Raw genomic sequence first — 19,960 nt, 5'->3', positions numbered from 1 at the left:
TACATGCTTCAAAAAGTGGTTGGCATGAAGTGGGATATTCAACAAATATTGTTGGAAGAACTAACTTAAGGAGCAGAGGATCATGAAGCCCCCAGCACACTACTTTGCACTTGCTGGGCATGTAACAGATGCTCCGTAAGTAGCCATGATGATTACCGTAAGGCAGTAGTATTTGGCCCCTCCTGTTTGCTCTCTGAAAGTGGAGGTGTCCAAAGGACTCAAATCTTTTGCTTAAGAAGTACCTTGGGGTGCACCCGAGTTCCTGAGGAATGTAGTTTGGGATCAACCCTCCCAAAGGGTTGATATCTCTTCCCTCTCAAAAGACATGATCCATCAGACTGAGGAAGGCCTGACTCAGGCCCTGCTCCTGGTTTCCTGAAAGCTAGAGTGTTGAAAGTGGAAGGGTTTTGGTAGGAAGAATGAGGGGGCAGGAGGCCCCTGGAACAGAGGAGGCCAGAAAACAGTCCAGGTGGGCTTGAAATTGTAAATCCATCTCTTTGCCTCAGCCAGGTCCAACTGTCTAGGTTCTACAAGAGACAGAATGAGAGAGAAAGAGAGAGAGAGAGAAGGCAAAGGGGGAGGGGGTTAAGAAGAAGCTTAGGGAGGAGGAAGAGCTGCACAGATTGGCTTTCTCCAGCGTATCCTACATTCCGTGGTCGTAAGTCTTCCTCCACTATATCCCATGGTCAGCACTGACTGGGTTCCAGGAGAAGAGGCCTAGGGATGCCCTGCTCTGAGTCTCCAAGTGACCCCTTCTGGTAGGCATGGAGCAGTAAGCAGGCAGAGGGGTTGGGGGGTGGTGGTGAGAACTCCAGTGGGCTTTAGAATAGGCAGCTGGGGTTGAGGAGGCCATATTTCAGGGAACTGGAAACTAGCATTTCTCCGTGCCAGTTACCTTCCCTCTCTGTTCTGCTCCTCAGAAAGATCCCTGCTACCCCCTGCAGCCCCAGGAGCTCTCTGCAGTTGCCTAGGAGAAGACCCAGCCCCCTGCCATGCCTATCCTAGGAAACTCCTAGTTGAGAAAAGCTGCCTGGTAGAGGTGCATGTCTGAGCCCCAGCACAGAACCACCTGGAGGCCTAGCCACACCTCCCCTAAAGCCACCTGACAGTGTGGGATGGACATATTTGGGTCCCTGCTTTGGGTAGAGTTGCTTTTGGGCTAATCTAAAATCCACCCCCAAACAATTGTTTTTGCCAACTTTGGTAAATTCAAGGTTGAATATTGTAAAGCTTCTGGTTGTTTGGCTCAGTGGTTAGGAACATGAGCTGTGGGGTATATCTACCTGGGTTCAAATCCCAGCCCCTGTCCTCATGATACTGCATAAACTACTTAATCTGTGCCTCAGTTTCCTTATCTGTAAGAGATGTGTAGTAATTCTTATCACAGCTCTGAAGATAAAGTAGATTAATCCATGAGTAGTAATTTATTTGCCTTTATTTGATACCTGGGAGTAAATAAAAATCTTTCTAGTTGGGTCCCAGGGTTTGTGTGGGTCCTGGAGATCTGAACCATCTAGAGATTCTTCTTCACTTCTCTTCCTCCCAGCTTTATTGAGATATATTTGACGTATACATTTAAAGATTCTGAGGGGTTGTTTTGGGGGTGAGTAGGGTAGATGGGTTCGTGGAACCAGATACCAGCAGACATTGTAGAAAATGTGAGCCACAAGCTTCTCTTTCCTCTGATGGTCTTGTTCGACCTTTCCTAACTATTAGCCTCCCTGCAGACCAGGTCAAAACTCAGCTATCCAGTGTTCCATTCCCCAAAGTCCTCACTATTTTTCAGGTCTCTCCATGCAGGGATCCAGATTGGCAGCGTGTTGCTTAGAAAGAGTGATTTGCATTTTTTATGTAACAGGAAACCTTTGCACTTCCAGAGGATCTGCTGGAAGAAGGGATGCACGGTTTCACATGGTGGGGCTCCTGAGACCCATCTGGAAGACGAGGAGGGGAGAGTCCAGAGGCAGGGAGTTTCTTGGCCGTGCTGGAATCTCTCAAGCAGCTGCCCTGTCCTTGCCAGTGGGCGGGCGGGGCTGGTAGGCAGCTGTTGCCTCTGCCCCCAAGATATTTTCTGCTTGTCTGTTCAGGTTGGCAGTTTGCTGCCCTGGGGCCTGAGAGGCAGCCTAGCTCAGGAGCTGTGCCCTGGGCCTCTCAGGAGTGTGAATGGGCTCTGAATGCTTTCTTCTGACAGGCATGGGGAGGGCAGCTTTGGGGAAGGAGGAGCCTGGAGACAGTGTGGCAGCTGTCAAAGCCAGAGCTAGGAGAAAGAGGTCCATCCAGCCACCAGAATACTCCAGGGCACTTGTTAGTGGAGCCAGGGGAATGAGAACAGTGAGATTTACTGAGTGCTCACTACATGCTGGGTGCTTTACATCTGTATGAGGCTCCACCATGTGCAGTTGCCTATATTCAATGGTTTTTGACCTACTGGAGTAGCAATTTGATTCAAATTGAGATTATGGATTATGATGTTCATTTTCAATTGCCTAGTAACAAATTGCCCCAAAGCTAGCGGCTTAAAACAACAGCGGTTTCTCATCTTACAGTTTCTGTAGGTCAGAAGCATGGGCACAGCATATCTGGCGTCTCTGCTCACATCTCCCCAGGCTGACATCAAGGCGTCTGCAGGGGTTCTGATCCTCATCTGAGGCTCCTGGCCCAGGCCACGCCCATTTAGATGGTTGGGAGGATTTGATTCCTCGCAGCAGCGATGAGATTGAAGTCCTGTTTTCCTGCTGGCTGTTGGATTGGGATGGTTCCCAGCTCCTAGAGGCCGCCCTCAAGGCCTAGCCATGTGGGCCTCCCACAGCATGGCAGCTTCCTCCTTCCCAGTCTGCCATGACGGAGTGCTATATAAGTAACAGTAATCACAGGAGTGAGTATCCATCACATTCCTAGGTCCCACCCACACTTAAGGGGAGGGGATCATGCAGGCTTGTACACGGGGATGAGGGGGGTTAGGACTCTTGGAGACCATCTTAGATTGCTGCCTTCCACAGTGACTGTATCTTTTTAACCTTTCAATAGTCCTCTAAAGTAGGGAGTAGTATTTTCCCTTTTTGATTAGGAAACCAGAGCTCAGAGAGGTTAAGGGACCTGCCCGAGGTTACAGTTAGCACATTTTGGAGAAGGGGCTCCAAATCCAGTTTCCTCAGACTTCAAAGCCTTGAGGCTTTTGAGGTTGGGGGTTGAGTTCTCCATGAGGGTCATGGTAGGGGGCCTGGGTACCAGTGATAGTAGATGGTACCAAGGAGCTGCTGCGCTCTCTCTAGGGATGGGAGAGGCCTTCCTTATTCAGAGATGCCTCTGGCTCTGGGAGGCAAACCCAGAACTGGAGAAATCTCTAGGAAGCAGAGGCCAGAGAGTCAAGGGATGGCAGCCAGCTTTCCATGGTATCCAGATCCCATGGTAGTAGCTTACCATCCCTCCTCTCTCAGCTCACAGTTCTCCCTGCTTCAACCCAAGGGCATTGCTGGAGATGCCCTACCACTTGGAGGAGAAAGTAGGAAGGAGGTAAGGGGAATAAGGTTGGAAAGCTTGGGGGCACTGAGTATCAGGTTCAGCTAGAAATGCTTTGTCTATGGATAACAGAAAATCTGTTAATGGCTCAAACACAAAATATATTTATTTTTCTCAGATCACAGTGAGTCTGGAGGTAGGTTATCCCAGTGTGGGTTTATCAGCTCACTTTGCTATCGAAGACCCAGCAATCTTTCTCCTCTTCCATCACCCAAATGGTGGGCCTCATTGTTGCAAAATGGCAGCCTCTGTTCCAGGCATCACAACCACATCCAAAGATAGGAAGCAAGGCATAGGGCCAAAGGCTTCTCTTTGACAAGTTCTTTTTATCTGAAAAGCGCAGTCCCTCCCAAAACCTCTCACCAGACTTCCCCTTCTATTTTAATGGGTAAAGCCAGGTCTCATGTCCACCCCTAGACTAACATGTTAATTAGCATGGGCTGCGGTAACCAAATACCATAGACTGGGTGGCTTAAACAATAGAAATTTATTTTCTACTGTTCTGGAGGATGGGAGTCTGAGATCAAGGGGTCAGCATAGTTGGGCTTTAGGGAGGACCCTCTTCCTGGCTTCAGATAGCCACCTTCTCACTGTGTTCTCATATGACAGAGGAAGAGAGATCAAACTCTCTGGGGTCTTATACAGGCACTAATCTCATCATGGGCCTCACCCTCATGACCTCAGATAACCCTAATTGCCTTCCAAAGGCCCTGTCTCCAAATACTGTCACATTGGGATTAGTGTTTCTTTCAATATATAAATTTTAGGAGGTACACAATTCAGTTAATAGCAACAAGGGACAGGAAAGTGCCTTCTAAGACTTTGGATGTTTCCATCAGATACCTGAACCAATGTGGGTTCTGTTAGGAAGAGAGTGAGGAATGCTTGCTAGGTGGACAGCCATGGACTCTGCCACACGAGGCTTTCCAAGTGATCCATAGCAACCCAAGCTCCCTGGGGGTGCCAGGGGCCTAGAGTTTGGCATCTCTGAGGACTAGCTCCTTAGATTTTCCTGCAGTCAGTAGACAGCCTGTGTTAGGTGACTGGGGACTGATTTTCCAAGCACGGCTTGGCCAGATCCCTGACTACCTCTCTTCTTGTTTTCTGCACAAGGAAAAAAACCCAAAACAGTATGATAAATTGACAAACATTCCTGACAAAACACAAGGTAAGGTGCCTCTGTCCTCTCCTATCACCTGCCTCCGATGGGCTAGGGTAGTGCCTGAAGGTCGCTATGGGAGAGCTGTATGCCTTTAGACCTTGAAGAATCCTCGGCAGGACACTGAAAGTCAAGGTGATTCCTGGCTTACCCTCTCCAAAATCTTGGCCAGGTTGTTCAAGTTCTCCGTCAAGTTTCCCAGTCTCTCCATCTGTAAAATAGGGGGAAATATTGGTCCTGTCTACATTCTATACGGTTGCTATGAAGACAAAAGAGGTTGTATTTTATGAAGTTCTATGTAAACTGGAATGTGCTAAATAAAATTAATGGTGCTAATAGGCACCAGTAACTGATCACTACTGATACATTCATTCCTTCGATAATTGATACTGATCCTCATTTGCTATTGAATCTTTACAGTTTGAAGTGCTGAGGATACAGTGGTGAACAAGAATGACTGTCCCATAGAACTCACGATGGTGTGTGTGTAGGGGGGCGATATAACAAATGTGTTCATTTTTTTTATTAAGCCAATAATGTCTGTTAAGATAGGTGCTCTGCAGGTAAGTTTGGTGTTGTAGGGGACACTTTATTTTTTAAGATTTTATTTATTTATTCATGAGAGAGAGAGAGGCAGAGATACAGGCAGAGGGAGAAGCAGGCTCCCTGTGGGGGCCCGATGCAGGACTAGATCCCAGGACCCCAGGATCATGACCTGAGCCAAAGGCAGACGTTCAACCACTGAGCCATCCAGGTGCCCTGGTTGGGGGCACTTTAGACAGGATAAGCAGGTGACTTTGAGGTGAGATCCAAAGGATGAGAAAGCCAGCTGGGGGAGGATCTGGGGAAGGTAATTCAGTTAGGGAGAACAGGGAGTGTAAAGGCCCTGTGGCAGGAAAGACTTAGGTATGCTTGCAAAACTGCAGGGAGGCTGGTGTGGCTGGAGCAGTGTGAGGTAGAGAGTGAAGGGGGAATGAGGTTCGAGAGGAGATGTGGGACGTGGGGGTGGAGGGAGTGTGCGAGTCATGGCCTTGTGACCCACGCTAACGAGTTTGGTACTCTAACAGCATTTGGAAGTTTAAGGTTGTTAAACAGGAATAATATGATCTGATGCATTTTTTTTCCTTTTAAAGGTTTATTTATTTATTTTAGAAAGAGAGAGTGGTGAGGAGGGGCAGAGGGAGAGGGAGAGAGAGAGTCCCAAGCAGACTCCATGCTGAGCACAGAGCCAACATGGAGCTCGATCCCAGGACCCCGAGATCATGACCTGAGCTGAAACCAAGAGTTGGATGCCTAACCGACTGTACTACCCAGGTGCCCTGATCTGATTTGTTTTCTAAAAAAACTTTGGTTACTGTGAAGAGAAGGGGCTGGGGCAGAGTGGGGTAGCACAGGGGAGGTGGGGTAGGACGGGGAGAAGCAGGAGTTGAAGTACGTTGCCAGGCAGGAGGCTAGTGCAGCACCCAGGGGAGACAGTGGTGACAGTGGTGTGGGGAAGAGCAGACAGATTTGGAATGTGTTTTTGAAGGAGAAGCCTTTAAGACTTGATGAATAGGACGAGAGGGGGCATAAAGGAGAAAGTAATCGAACAAGCTTCCTGCATTTCTATTTTTAAGCTATTAGTTTTGTGATGGCAGAGGGCAGGAACATGACTCCATAAGACAGATGAAGAAACTGAGGTTAAGTAGCTTGTCCAGGGTCACAGCATTACCCAGTGGCCATGTGGGGATCCCAGTGTGGATGCACATGAGGCCAGAGCTCTTGCTGTCTTCCTTCGGCCATGTAGCATGGGAGAGATAATTATTCCAATAAATAATAATAATAATAATAATAATAATACAAAAAAGCCTCAGGAAGGAGAGCTCTTTAAGCCATGTGCAAATTGCTTTTTAGACCTTGATGAGGTGGCTTGGCAGGGAGACAATGCTTCCGGGTGAGGATCAGGATCTGAAAGGGGAGATGGGTGAGTGCCAGGGGCTGGGTGCCCATGTCCCTTTCCTCCTCAGCTCCTTCCTCTTCCTTTCGAGGATTGCTTCTGTAAGGATTGCTTCTGCGTGTTTGGGCAGAGAGCGGGGCAGAAGGAGACGGACAGGCCCCCCAGTTCTTCTCTTCAGCCCTGATGAGGCCAGGGGCAGGAGAGGGGAGAGTGAGAATGGGAGGAGGCACTGCTGGCCAGGATGGGGTTTGGGGAGACCCTGGGTCTGGAAATGCAGACACTCTCCATGGGCACCTCTAGATGGGTTTGGGCTTCAGAGGTCAAACTTGGTGTGTTCCCTGGGAATTTGGGTGACATGGGGCGCACCTTTCAGCCCCAGCTCCCTGGCCTCTAGAATGAGGGATGTCTACCTCCTGGCATTGATACATAGGGTGGTGGGGTGTCAGATTAACTACCCAACAAAGGACGTGGTGCAGACTGTATCTGTGATTAACTTCCCCTCTCTGCCTGCCTGGGGTGTTGGCCAGATGAGCTTGGATTGCTCCATGGAAAAAAGAGGTGTTATTGGCAGGCTCTCTGGGTCCGGGGATCTCTGTGGGCTTGCTCGAAATTCCTGTTTCTGCCCGATGGTGGCTCACCTGTCCCCAGTCTGCTCTCTTTAAGGAAGGCTGGACAGCCATGGTGGCCAGTGGTGGGTATGCAGCTGCTTAAGGTCCTGCTCCAGCCCATTTAGGGGGCAGGGAGGGGAGAACATGGGGCATCCCTAGAGACCCTACTTCATTCTCCACAGGCCATCAGTGAGCGCTGGATTGCAGCTTACTACATGCTCGACACTTTTCTGTTTTGCCCCTGTGAGCTCTATCAATTCTCAGAAAACCCCTAGGAGAGAGGGATTTTATTATCCCCACTTTACAGATGGAGATACTGAGGCACAGAGAGGTTAAGTGAGGTCATTCACCTGGGCAAGAGCAGAGCTGACTTTTTGACTGAGCGGTGACTCTCCAAATCTGCATTCAGTGCCCCCCACCTTTTGCCAGATGTTGAAGGGATGCTTAGGGAGGGTTGTTGGGAAAAAGATGAACCATCTTTCCTTAACTTTTTAACCTCACAAACCTCTTTGGGAATCTGATGACCAGCTCTCCAAAAACAATGCATCTGTATGTACCCATATGCCACATTTTGCTTACAGTTCCAGGGAGTCCGTGGGGGGACCCCTGACCCAGGGAAAGCTGAGGGTGAGTGCTCTGAATGTGTTTCCTCCTATGCTGAGCTGGAGTCATTGCTCAGAGCTGCTGTGCAGCATTTATGGACTTTGCTTCGAGACAACCAGGGATGTGTGATGGTCAGTTTATTCAGCAGCTCAGCTCAAGAGTGAGCATATCTTGGCCTCAGACTGGGGCTCCCTGAGGGCAGGGCTGTGTCTCCCCCTCAGACTGCTGCTCCCTGAGGACAGGGCCATATCTCCTCCTCTCTCTGACTGGAGAGTCCCTGCCTCTACTTCCCACTCATTTAAGCCTCCCAGATGGGAGAGTGAGACCCTCAGGCTCCCTCCTTTAGCACCAGCAAAGAGGTCTTATTGTAACCTTTCCAGTGCTTTCTTCCTTTGCTGGGGGCCTGGGGACTTCTGACCTCACCAGCCAGTACATGGTCATTTTCTTGCTGCCACTGAATTGAAAATGATTCCTTGGGGGAAAGCAGGATGGAAGGGAGCCCTGGGCTCTGTTACTGGGCCTTGGTTTAAGGAACAAAAGAAGCCAAGCTCCAGGCTGCTGAGCGGACAGCTGAAGGGTTTTATGTTCTTTTGGGGAAAAAATACATTTGCCTGTTGGAAAAAAATTTCTCTTTGTGAGCTCTCCAAAGACAGAAAGTGGAGAAAAAGCACTTACGGTCTGGTGTGTCAGTGCCCTCGTGGTTGGGGCCCTGCTTTGGGGCAGAAGACCTGGTTTCCCCCCTCAGCTTCTGGCTGACTGTGTGCCTGTGGGCAAGTCACTCACTGTCTGTCACCCCGGGGAGTCCTCAGTGCTTTGGGGTGAGGGTCACAGAGGAGCTTTCAAGTGCTGTGTGGGGGTACCTTGTTGCAGTGGGGAAAGCTGAGGCCCCAGTGTCCTAACACAGAGTATTAGGACCACAGCCATCAGAAACATGATGACAGTGTGGGTGTGGGTGTGTGTAGGTGGGTGTGTATGGTGGGGAAGTTAATTGAAATATGACTTCAAGGGCCTCATCCAGACCTGCAAAACTGGGCTCTGGGCAGGGGGCCCAGGAATCTGCCTTTTTACAAGGTGGACACGGGCAAGTTCCAGGAAGTGAGAGGCCCATTGCTCCTGGCGGTGAAGCCATCATCTCAAGGCTATGAGAGTAGGCTCGGTGGGTCCTGAGGCTTCTGTTTGGGGTGAGACACATAGAGGGCCAAGTGTGGAAGGAGTAAGGGACCAGAGAGGGTATAGGGTGCAGGGACTTAGGCAAAGGGGCAGAAGGGCCTCAGAGCTGAGTTGGGGGAAGAACAGGGGGCCAAGGAGGAGCCTGAGGCTGGGGTGAGCGGAGCACACTCACAGTGGGGTGCTGGGAGTGTATGTGTTGGAGGTGGACTCGGACAGGCGAAGGTGGAGGTAGCTTGTGTTGCCCATCCTGTGTGTCCTTTTTCACCCAGTAGACCTGAGCACCCACCAGGAAGGTGACTGCTCTGCTCAGCAGCGGGCCAATGATGACTAACCCTCTGACCAGCCTCACTATGACCTAAAGCTCCAGAGCGGTTCCGATGGAGGATATGTGTTAGCCCTACTTTCCATATGGGGAAACTGAGGCCTAAGGAAGACAAATAATTTGTCGAGCTGGGATGTGAACCCATGGACTTAGCCCTGAGACTATACAGCTAAGGGAAAGTATAGGAGCCGGCCCTGAACATGACCAGACACCATGCAGGCGGAGAGACAAGAACCTCACTCAGCCATGTGGCCATTCGTTTTGGTCTTCCTTCATCTGTCTGATGTGCCAGCCCCCTGCTCTGAGTCAGGTGCTGGGCTGGCCTCCTGCAGAGGTGGGGTCCCTAGCATAGAGGGGCACACAGCCGGTGAGAGATAGATGCGCCCCTCCTTTTGCAGCCCAGGGTGTTCTGAGTGTGGACCTGGGGTCCTACAAGTAAGAGTTGCACACTGTAGACCAAAGGAGCTCAGGGGAGGGGGAGAAGAAATGGGTTGTTGATCAGGGCCCATTAGGGATGCAGAATCCAAGAGGATAGATAGGAATGTGTCTGGAAGGGTCACAAGGACAATCTCAGCAGGGCAGAGGGAAGCCCCAGGACTCAGAGTCCAGAGGTCACTCCAGAATCCAGGGAGCTGCTGAAGCTAGATGGCTGGTTCTACTTCCTGGTGCAGGGTTGTGTCTCTGCCCCAGGGAGGGTGGTGGAGCCAGGACAATCTGCTTCTCCTTGCCTGCTTCTCTTTGAAAACAAGACCCACCCCATCTCTCCCTCTGTCTCTCCTGTTTCTCCTCTCTCTCTCTCTCTCTCTCTCTCTCTCTCTCTCTCTCACACACACACACACACACACACACACATTGAAATCCAGGGTCTCACTAGCCTAGACATGATGAAACCTGAATTCTAGAACCCAGACCTTGGAGAAGTCAGATGCCCTCTCTCTGAGTCGCATCTTCCTGATTTATAAAAGAATTGGAAAACGTGACCTCTGAGGTCCCTTCCAGCTTGAATGTTCTAAGGTTTTGTGCAATTACAGAATTTCATTATAGAATTCAAAGATAAACCCCAGCACTCTCTTTAATAAAGTCTTGTCCTTGGGCCCCCTCCCCACTTCTTTATTACTTCCAGCAGCTCACTGTGCCTCAGGTTCCACCATCACAGTCTCATCTTGGTATGAAGGCATTTTGTCCTTTATTGAAATTAAGATAGACACCTCTGCCTCCAAACCTAGGATGCCGCAGGATGAGGTGGCCAACCCAGGTATCAGTCAGCCCACTTTGGGGTGGGTGAGCATATATAAAAGTGGTATCTTACCTGTCTCCTCCCTGGGGGTTCCTGCCCCCTTCAGAGCCACCTTGCATGTCATTTCATCTGTTGCTCGCTGCAGTGGGCTGGGAGGTTTATCAGATGGTCTCCAAAGTGACAGCTGGCCTGGAGCAGGTCTGGTGCAGGAGTGTGGAGACCAGCAGAGGGGGTGTGGATCTTGGGGCCATGGAGGACTAACTGGGGTGGCTGCCTTCTGGGAAGAGGGCCCTGAGTGAAGAGAGTGGAACAGAGGGTGGGGACCTGGGGATCCCCTTCTTGGAGACATCTCTGGGAATCCTGGGGACCACAGCTGGGGTGACTCGTGAACACAATTTGGCACCTCCCCGGCAGCAGGGGATGCCACGTGCCGGCACCCCCACCAGGTTGCTATGGATCTGACTGTCTGTCTCAGCTGGACTTTGGCCCCCTCCTCAGGATGGTGAGCACTGACTGTAGGGTCAAATTGCCCCTACAGGCTGCACTCCTTATGGCTTTGGTGGCAGTGATCCAGGATAAGGCCTCCTTATAGATCTTCCTGGCTTTACCACTGCTTGTTCCGTGCCACTCCCTGAGCTTCAGTCTGCCCCCTCCTCTGGGAGAAGATGGAACAGATGATCCAGAGGGTTCCATCCAGCTCTGACAGCTGGAGTTGGCTGTCAGGAAGCCACACAGATGAGTGTGGATCACCTCTCTGTTCTGAGGAAGGGGCTCTTGTGGAGTGGAGGGAAGTGGGAGGAGGGGGAAGACCCCTGGGGACATCTGGAAGGGTGGTGGGACAAGGCTGAGATGGCTGGCAAGGGCAGAGCTTCCTTTAGGGCAATGTAGGAAGGAGCCAGTAGCTCACACAGCTGGGAGGGCTCACAGGAAGTCCTTCAGGGCTGGGGTGTGTGTGGGCCTTGCACGAGTCAACAAGGGTCTTTGATGAGCAGGTCTCTCACTGGGCCTCTGGGTCTCAGTCCTTCTAGAAGACTGCCTGGGAGCTGCCAGGGTTGGGGTTGGGAAAAGGGTTGAAGAACTGGATATTTATCCCCCAAATCCTGCTCATCATTGGTTGAAGGCTGCCCTGAGGAGCATAAACATCCTGGTATTTGCAGCTGGCTTGCCAGAGAAAGCCCCCTGGAGAGAAGCAGGCACCGGAGGAAACCCTGGCTGCGAAAGGGAACTAGAAGGGCTGACAAGAGAGGGTAGGGCATCAACAATCTTCAGGGCTGGCTCTGCTGTCTCCATTGTACAGATAAAGAAACAGAGGCTCGAAGTTGTGTCATTTTCCAGCCAGAAACTGAGTTTCCAGTGGCTGTGTTGCTTCGTGACAGCAGCAGGTCACGTGGAACGGTGGACACCAGAGGCACAGGCCCTCCCCTTGTCTGATCCCTCTATGCCCCCCTTCCACATCTGTAAGATGGGGTGATGCCTGCCCAGTACTGACCTTGCGGGGCAGGGTGAGAATTGGGAGTTAATATTCGTAGAACACTTAGCTCAGTGCCTGACCCGTCCGTGGGGTTCAAGAGTGAATGGAAGCGGGGAGGAGCGGCTTGCCCCCCATTCTAGACCTCTCCATCCTCAGACGTGTCCATTATCCTGCTACAGTGCCTGCCAGTCTGATGATCAGGGTCACGTGTTAGCTTCTGGCCTTGACCACAGAAGGACCCTGTTCAAATGAGTCTGCGTCCTGTGGGAGGTGTCACTGGTTAATCTCTCAGCATAGGTGAGCTGATCCAATAAACTGGCTATGACTTAGTTTCTCACTCAGAGAATGGGACCCTAGATGGCTGAGTTTTGTTTGCTTGATTTTACTTTATTATTATTGTTATTTTTTTCTTGAGAGGTAGAGATGTGATAAGAGGAGAATTTCTAGAACAGGCTAAGCCATTGGGCCGATGGAGATTTGACTCAAGAGTGAGCTCCTTCGGGCTGCTGGGTACCCAGGGCATGTTTGGCACTGGTAGGGATGGGAGGTGGGTAGTCACACTCCTCAGGAAGCGGAGCCCAGGGGCCTCCAGGGCCCTCCCTGAGCTGGCTTTAATGAGCATTTAATAGATGTCTCCCCCAGGAGCCTCCTCTTCATGTTTTGCCTGCGGCCAGGCCTGAGGCAGTCTCCGGGTCTCACCTCAGGCCTGACTCCCTTGAGACCATCCTCTCCTCTGGCTGTGCTGACTCTTCCTCTCTCCCCCTTTCAGGAACCTTTTGGACAAAGACATGTTTTCCAAGTCCGATCCACGTAAGTCCTGCTCTGACACTAATAAGAACAACAGCAATGACGTTATGACCCACTGCAGTGACACACTTGAGCCCTTCCTGAGCGCCAACTATGTGCCAGGCCCCGTTCTGGGTGCATTCAGGCTGTGACTGTTTTACTGATACTGTCTGGAGAAGGAGGGCTGGCGTGTCTGACCCTCCCCAGCCCCCAGGAACTGTGAAGGACTCAACCCAACCAAGGGGGTTGGCAGGGTCAGGGTGTCTGGGGCCGGAAGTTCCCAATCCCAGGGAAACCAGTTCAGAGCCAGCCCCAACTGGCTGTGGTCCTGGGGGCATGAGCACTGATTTTTAAGTCCAGGGATCTAGCCCTAAGCAATGCCATTCAACTCTATCACCTTAGGCAGGTCATTGGCCTCTTGACCTCAGTTGGCTTATCAGTGGAGTGCGACTGATGCTAACAATAGGCCTCATGAGACTGCCTTGGGCTCTAAAAGGATGACTGAATCAGGTGTCAGATGCTCTCTCCTGCCACATCTCTGCAACTCAGTGCTCCACATGCCCTCTATCATGTTCTGGCCTAGATGCGAACAGCCCCTGACCCCCTCCACAAGGAGCCTCTCCCAGACATGCTTATGTTCTAGGCCCCCTTCTCCAAGCAGACCCTGCTCACTCCAGGCCCAACAGTGCTACCAGGCCAAAGTCTCCTGAGGGGCCTCCCCATCCAGAACCCTCCCCATCTGGGGCCCCCACTTTCCTCTTGGCCTGGGTCTTAACTCTGTCTTTCTCTTCTCTCCACAGTATGTGTCATGTATACTCAAGGGATGGAGAACAAGCAGTGGCGGGAGGTAGGTGGCCCCTCCCCCCCCTGAAATATCATCGGCCCCTCACTATCTGTCTCTTTGTCTAACTCTGGAGACATCCCACCTGATATGTTTTGAAGTGCATCTAAGCCCCTGGGGAGGATAATAAGGAGTTTTGTCCCTGTTGTCGGAGGAAGAACCATAGTGAAGAAGAAAGTTCCTGCCCTCTAGAAGGCAGTCGGAGGGAGAGATATGCCCTGGCCTCAGGGAGCCCCAGTCTGAGGGGAGACACAGCCCTGCCCTCAGGGAGCCCCAGTCTGAGGGGAGATACAGCCCTGCCCTCAGGGAGCCCCAGTCTGAGGGGAGACACAACCCCGGCCTCAGGGATCCCCAGTCTGCTCCTCAGGGAGCAGGAGACAAAGGGAGCCTGGACCCAACAAAAGGGATCTCCTTGTCTGGTGGCCTAAGACATGGATATAGCAGCTAGCGCCATGTCTCCTCTAGAGCAGCCTTCCCTTGTTTCTGACCAACCTGAGCAGTCAGCTAGGTGATTCCCTCACCAGGAAACCTTCAGTGACTCCTCTCTGCTTTGGATCAAGTCCCAACTCTTTTTTTTTTTTTTTTTTTAAATTTTAATTTTATTTATTTATGATAGGCACACAGTGAGAGAGAGAGAGAGAGGCAGAGACACAGGCAGAGGGAGAAGCAGGCTCCATGCACCGGGAGCCTGACGTGGGATTCGATCCCGAGTCTCCAGGATCGCGCCCTGGGCCAAAGGCAGGCGCTAAACCGCTGCGCCACCCAGGGATCCCTCAAGTCCCAACTCTTTAGTCTGGCTTCCTAGCTTTGCCAAGAGCCTGGGGAGTCCCCGTCCCCCCCCCCCCCCATGACACGACAAGAATGAGAAAGCTTCGGTAACTCAGACTTTATTAACAAACCTCCTCTTCCTTGTTGGCAGATTGGTCTGAGCATCACCTGCCCTGCTCTCCACCTCTTGTCCCTAGATGTGGCAGGAGGAAGTGGCTGAAGGGGGTGAATTTTATCCATAAAATGTGTGGGAAATATTTCCATAGGGGCTGGGCTAAAGTTTACTTTTTCGCTCTCTCCAAGACTCTAAGCCAATTAAAGTGGGAATCAGATTGCTGGGGAAATATTTAGCCTACTTAAGTGAACTAATTACTTTTGAGGCCTTTTGGCCAAGCTTCATAGACAGCACCAATGTGCTAATGTTGTGGTGATTCATTCAGGCAAGTTCTGGAAGGGCCTCTTCAGAAGACACTGCTGCTCTCGCCATGAATGACCTTCAGTAATTGAGATTTGTCTCCATTTGGGTCAGGGGCCCACTTGCCACGTGGCATCATTACCACCCGGGCCCTCAGGGTGGAGCAAGCAAAAGGTGGGAGGAGTTGGTGTCAGTTACACTTGTGCTTCACTGCTGGCTCCAGCCCTTCTGGAGGTGGGATCTGGAGCAAGTTCCTTACCCTCTCTGTGCCTCAGTTTCTGCATATGTAATATGAGGCTAAGACCTCCCTGGTAGGCCCGTGGTGAAGGGAAAACAAGTGATGAGTGTAAGGTTGCTGGTGTGTAGTCATTGCTCGGTAAGTACCATTGCATAGCATCATTTAGAATGTTCAGAGCCTCCCGGTCACTCCCCCATCGGTCAATATTGGCAAGAATAAACATTGTGGTATCCCTTGCAACATCCCAGGTGCAGTGGGGAAAGAGGGAGACAGCCAAAAGAACAGTTTCACCAAAAGCTTGAGCTGGATTGGAGTTTGCCGCCTGGAAGGGGAGATTCACATGTGTGAATAATCCTAACAGGAAACGGGGAGCAGAAGAGTATCAGTGAGAATAAAATGGGAATTCAGAGGAGAGAAAGTTCCGGCCAGCATGCCACGTTTAGCCAAAGCCCTTTGATAGCTCATTGGACTTTTAAAAATCAAACATGACGAGACACAAGGCAGCTGGCTACGGGGTGCATGAAGTGGAGCCGTGGAGAATGTGGGTCACAAGGAACTGCAGGGATCGTTGGGCCCCACCTCCCATTCTATAGAGAGAGGCCAGAACAGGGCTCAGGTGGTGGAAGCAGGGCCCTAGACCCCCGTGCAGTGAGGGCATCCAGTTGGAGGAGCTGGGTCTCAGTGAAGCTGGGGGCCATGGCACAAGGGCCCAGCCACACAGGTGGCGACAGAAGCGAAGGCATGGGGGAGGCCAAAATGAGCAGGTCAGTCCAGGTCCGGGGTAGCTGGGCGAAGTTATAATAATAAAGGGCTATTTATAAAGGAGTGCTCGGGGTTTAGATAAACCAATGAGGGGTATGAATCACCTGGCTGGCAGGAGTAGGAAGTCATTACTACTCCAGGCCTGAGGAGGCCAGGGAGGCAGGAGGTTCCCAAAACCCCAGCAGGACTTCCCAAGAGGAGCAGGGGCCCCAGGCGATGTCACTCTCTTTCCACCCTCTACTTTCCTGTCGGTGGCCCCCCCTGGCATAACCCCACTGGAAGCCCTGGGGTGGAGGACTGTTGATGCAGTCTACATGGGGTTGCCTCCCCTGCACTGGGCAGGGTGGACTGGGGAATGGATCCAGAGGGGCAAAGGGAGACAGTCTAGGGTGGACAGTAGGCGATGAGCGAGGCAGGGCAAAATACAGCAAGAGGCCACTAAGGGAGCTCATGGCTGAGGACGGCTGGGGTCGTGTCCCTAGAGATCGAAGAGCCTGCCCCGTGGATAGTCAACACCACATGCAGCTTTCAGGGGTGACGGTGGTAGAGCTCAGCCGCATGGGTACCCCTAGGACACAGGCTTCGAGCTGTTTCTGGAGACGGGAAGACACCTTCCCTATTCCTTTGAGGCCTTATTTTTTTGCCTGATTTCTCTATGACCCACAGAGGACATTTAAAGAAAAATCCAGATTTGCCTCTGGAACTGCCTCTGGGATGGAAGAAGGCTTTTGCTCGTAAATAGGAATCAGTTCCCACCTGTTAGTTCATTGCCAAACATCTGTTAGCAGAACCTTGGCCGGGAGGGGATCATCCTGTTACTAGGAGGCGTGAAGTGCAGGCACAGCAGTTTCTCCAGGCAAGGGCCAGGTCCCGGGTTTGCACAAGGCTGTGGAGGGACGAGAGCTGTTCTCTCAGCCCCTGGCTGCCGGGTTTCAGCTGATTTTAACTGTTTGGGTCATTTTAAATGCCTTCTGAGAAAGCTCTGTCTTCCAGCACCTAAATCTGTCAATGCATTTTATGAAAATTGACTCAAGATGTAATTTTAGCCTAGCAAATTGAGCACTATTTGCATCAAGGGTTGCCTGCCTTTCGGCATGTCCCAGGGAAGGCAGGATGGCCCGGTAGGCAGGGTCCCAGAAATATTCTCACCAGGAGCACCTCTCCATTCCCCATTTGCAAAGTGTGTGGGCGGGTAATCCCTGTTCCTTGCTTGCCAGGCAGATGTCCTGGCCCAGGGCCCCTTGGAAAGGAGGAGATGGGTGTTACGGAATTGTAGGGCGTCCGAGTGCTGGACCCACACCTCCTGCAGGGCATTGGCCCCCGCGACCACACCCACACAGCCCTGCCAGGGTGCTATTTTTGAGCAGCCTCAGTTCCTAGAACATTTAACACCAGCTGGGAATGCCAGTTCATCTCTAAATGTCAACAAGAACGTGTGGATACCTACTGTGTGCCAGGGTCCTCCCGCAAAAGGGGACCAGACACTGTTTACAACCAGAGGAACTCCCTCTGGCCTCAAGAAGGTAGCGATAATGACAACAGCAGGGGGTGTCTGGCTTCGGCTCAGGTCATGATCGCAGGGTCCTGGGATGGAGGCCCTGGTCAGACCCTTGTTTGTTGGCCCTTCCTCAGCAGGAAGTCTGCTTCTTCCTCTCCTTCTGTCCCCTCATCCCCCATGTTCTCTCTATCAAATAAATAAATAAATAAAATCTTAAAAATTAAAAAGGAACGCTAATAGCTGACACTTATGTAACAGTGACATGCCGAGCACGGTTCTAAGTATTTACATGTAGTAACTAATTTAATCCTCACAACCACTCCATGCAGAAGATATTATTATTATTATTGGCCCCGTTTCACAGAGGAGGAAATCGAAGTACAGAGAAGTCAAATGTGAAAGCCACATCTGGAACATGATGTCATAAGAACTATGATAGTTATATATAAAGGGCAAAATTCCACTCATCCCAAATTCGACCCTCCTTAGACACACAGGGCAAGTTGATTTTCTCTTCCAAATACTCTTTTCCTCAATATCTGAGGACAGCTCACATTCCTGTTATTCCACTTTGGGGCAGGTTTTTTTTTTTTTTTTTTTTTTTTAGGATTTTATTTATTTGACAGAGAGCCAGTGGGTGAGAGAGAGCATGAGCAGGGAGTGGGGGCAGAGGGAGAAGGAGAAATAGGTTCCCTCCTGAGCAGGGAACCTGACACCAGGCTCCACCCCAGGGCCCTGGGATCAGGACCTGAACTGACTGAGCCACCCAGGTGCCCCCACTTTTGGGCAGATTGAGAGCAGGACCATTTCTATCAGTGCTTCCTCTATATCACGGTCTCTTGTCCCTTTACAAATCCGGTCACTTCCCGCTGGAACACAAGTCCACACAGAAGTGTTCGCCCCCCCAGAGTGAGTGTCCTGCACCGCCCACTTATTTGTCTAGTCCCGAGCACCATAGGTTGGCCCCCTCTGCACAGGGGCTTGAACCAGACGATCCTGTTCCTGCCTCCGGTCTCTGATTCTGTGTGTTTCTGAGGGTCGTATTATCGGTTGTACTCTCTAGTATTCCCCTGGCCTTCCTGGCAGGCGTCTCTGACTTATTTCATCTTGAATGTGGGGCTTCTGGGTCTTTCTCGCACGAACTGCTATCCAAAGAGGATTCCCGCAGCTCAGACTTTGCGACTGAATTTTTGGCCTTCAGTGGGAGATTTTACATTTATCTTTGTTATTTAGTAGATTTGTCATTTGGTAGATTGAGCCTGTTTGGCCGTGAAGATCATGTTGAATTATGATCGTGCATTTGGCATCTGAGTTCTGCCTCCTGGTCCTGCGTTAGCAACAGTCACTGTCTACAAGAATGATAAGGGGTTTGGAGCGCCTTGGGTGGCTCAGTAGGTTAAGCATCTGCCTTCCAGGCAGGTCGTGGTCCCAGGGTCCTGGGATTGAGGCCCGAATCTGGCTCCCTGCTCAGTGGGGAGCCTGCTTCTCCCTCTCCCTAATGCTACTCCCCCTGCTTGTGCTCTCTTTCTCTCTGCCAAATAAATAAATAAAATCTTTTTAAAAAAAAAAGATAGGTTAAAAAAAAAAAAAAAAAAAAGATAGGTTGAACAGGATGGAGTGTTATGGTCCCGCACTGGAGATCTTTTCCCAGGTTGACCTAATTTCTCTAGTTGGTCTTTGAGGTATGCCATTCAGCCACCAAGGAGCTACATAATCTGGTTATAATCCATCCCATGTTTCTTGATCTGTTCTCCAAGCGCTTCATGAACAACCATCCTTTGCCTTGTCACATGAAGCCCTGAACTTGACATCTAGCCCTGCATTCCCGACCAGCTCTGAGATTTACTGACAATGGGACGTGGGCAAAGTCTTCTCTGAGTCTTAGTTTACTCATCAATAAAATGGAGCTAGGAGTCCTTCTTAGGAGGACCAGCTAAGATAACACTGGTGGAAATGCCTGGAAATACCACTGCGATGTGCTCTTGCCCAGCTTGAGTACCCGGGTGCTCTGTCACAGTGGGAGCAGCCATACTTGGACCAAACCAAACCTGAGTTCCGTTCTCTGCTTGGGACTCCAGGGTCCAATTGGCTCTAAGGAATGAGGGCTTACAGGAGAAAGGCTTAAAGGGAAACATCTCAGCCTTGTGTGGAAGGGTCCTTCATCAGGAGGGGCTCTTCCAGGAAAGTACTGGACCCAGAGGTGCATTTATCATCATGCTGTTCCCAAACAGCATTGCAGTGTAGCACACTGGCACAGCGTGGGACCCCTACTCCCTGCCCCTCTGGTGACTCTGTTCTACCCTGCTGTTTGTCCTGGGGTATCTCCTCAGCCTGCCCCCAAAACCCTGCTTCTCTGAGTGGTGGCCTATCTGGCTCCTGCCCCCTTCCAAACCCTGATCATCCTCCCTGGCTCTGACCTTAAAGTTCACCCCCATGCCCACCCCCAGCAGCCAGTGTTTTTTTTCTTCCCTTTAGCTCCTCCTGACCAGAAGAGGGCCTTTTCCTGGTTCCAGTGGCTCTCAAAATCACACCTCAGGAATTCACCTGTTTCCTGAGCCTCTGAGAGAAACCATCAACTTCTTAGACTGGTCTTCGAGCCTCTCCCACTTGGACTGCCCTAAAATTGG

General features: G+C 51.1%; 1 protein-coding gene across 3 annotated transcripts in view; it reads left to right on the top strand.

Moving 5' to 3' along the window:
- Positions 1-19,960, top strand: part of CPNE5 (copine 5) — an 88,372-nt gene that overhangs the window by 2,389 nt on the left and 66,023 nt on the right. For all 3 annotated transcript variants that reach the window (XM_025990835.2, XM_025990834.2, XM_072731270.1), the window contains exons 2-3: positions 12,795-12,835; positions 13,612-13,658. In XM_025990835.2, coding sequence (XP_025846620.1) covers positions 12,795-12,835; positions 13,612-13,658 — 88 coding nt within the window. The remainder of the gene's footprint in view (positions 1-12,794; positions 12,836-13,611; positions 13,659-19,960) is intronic.

Source organism: Vulpes vulpes, chromosome 1, assembly GCF_048418805.1.
Source record: "Vulpes vulpes isolate BD-2025 chromosome 1, VulVul3, whole genome shotgun sequence".
Taxonomy (NCBI): Eukaryota; Metazoa; Chordata; class Mammalia; order Carnivora; family Canidae; genus Vulpes; species Vulpes vulpes.
The sequence above is the reverse complement of the archived record's forward strand: the minus strand, read 5'-3'. Positions and strand labels throughout refer to the sequence as shown.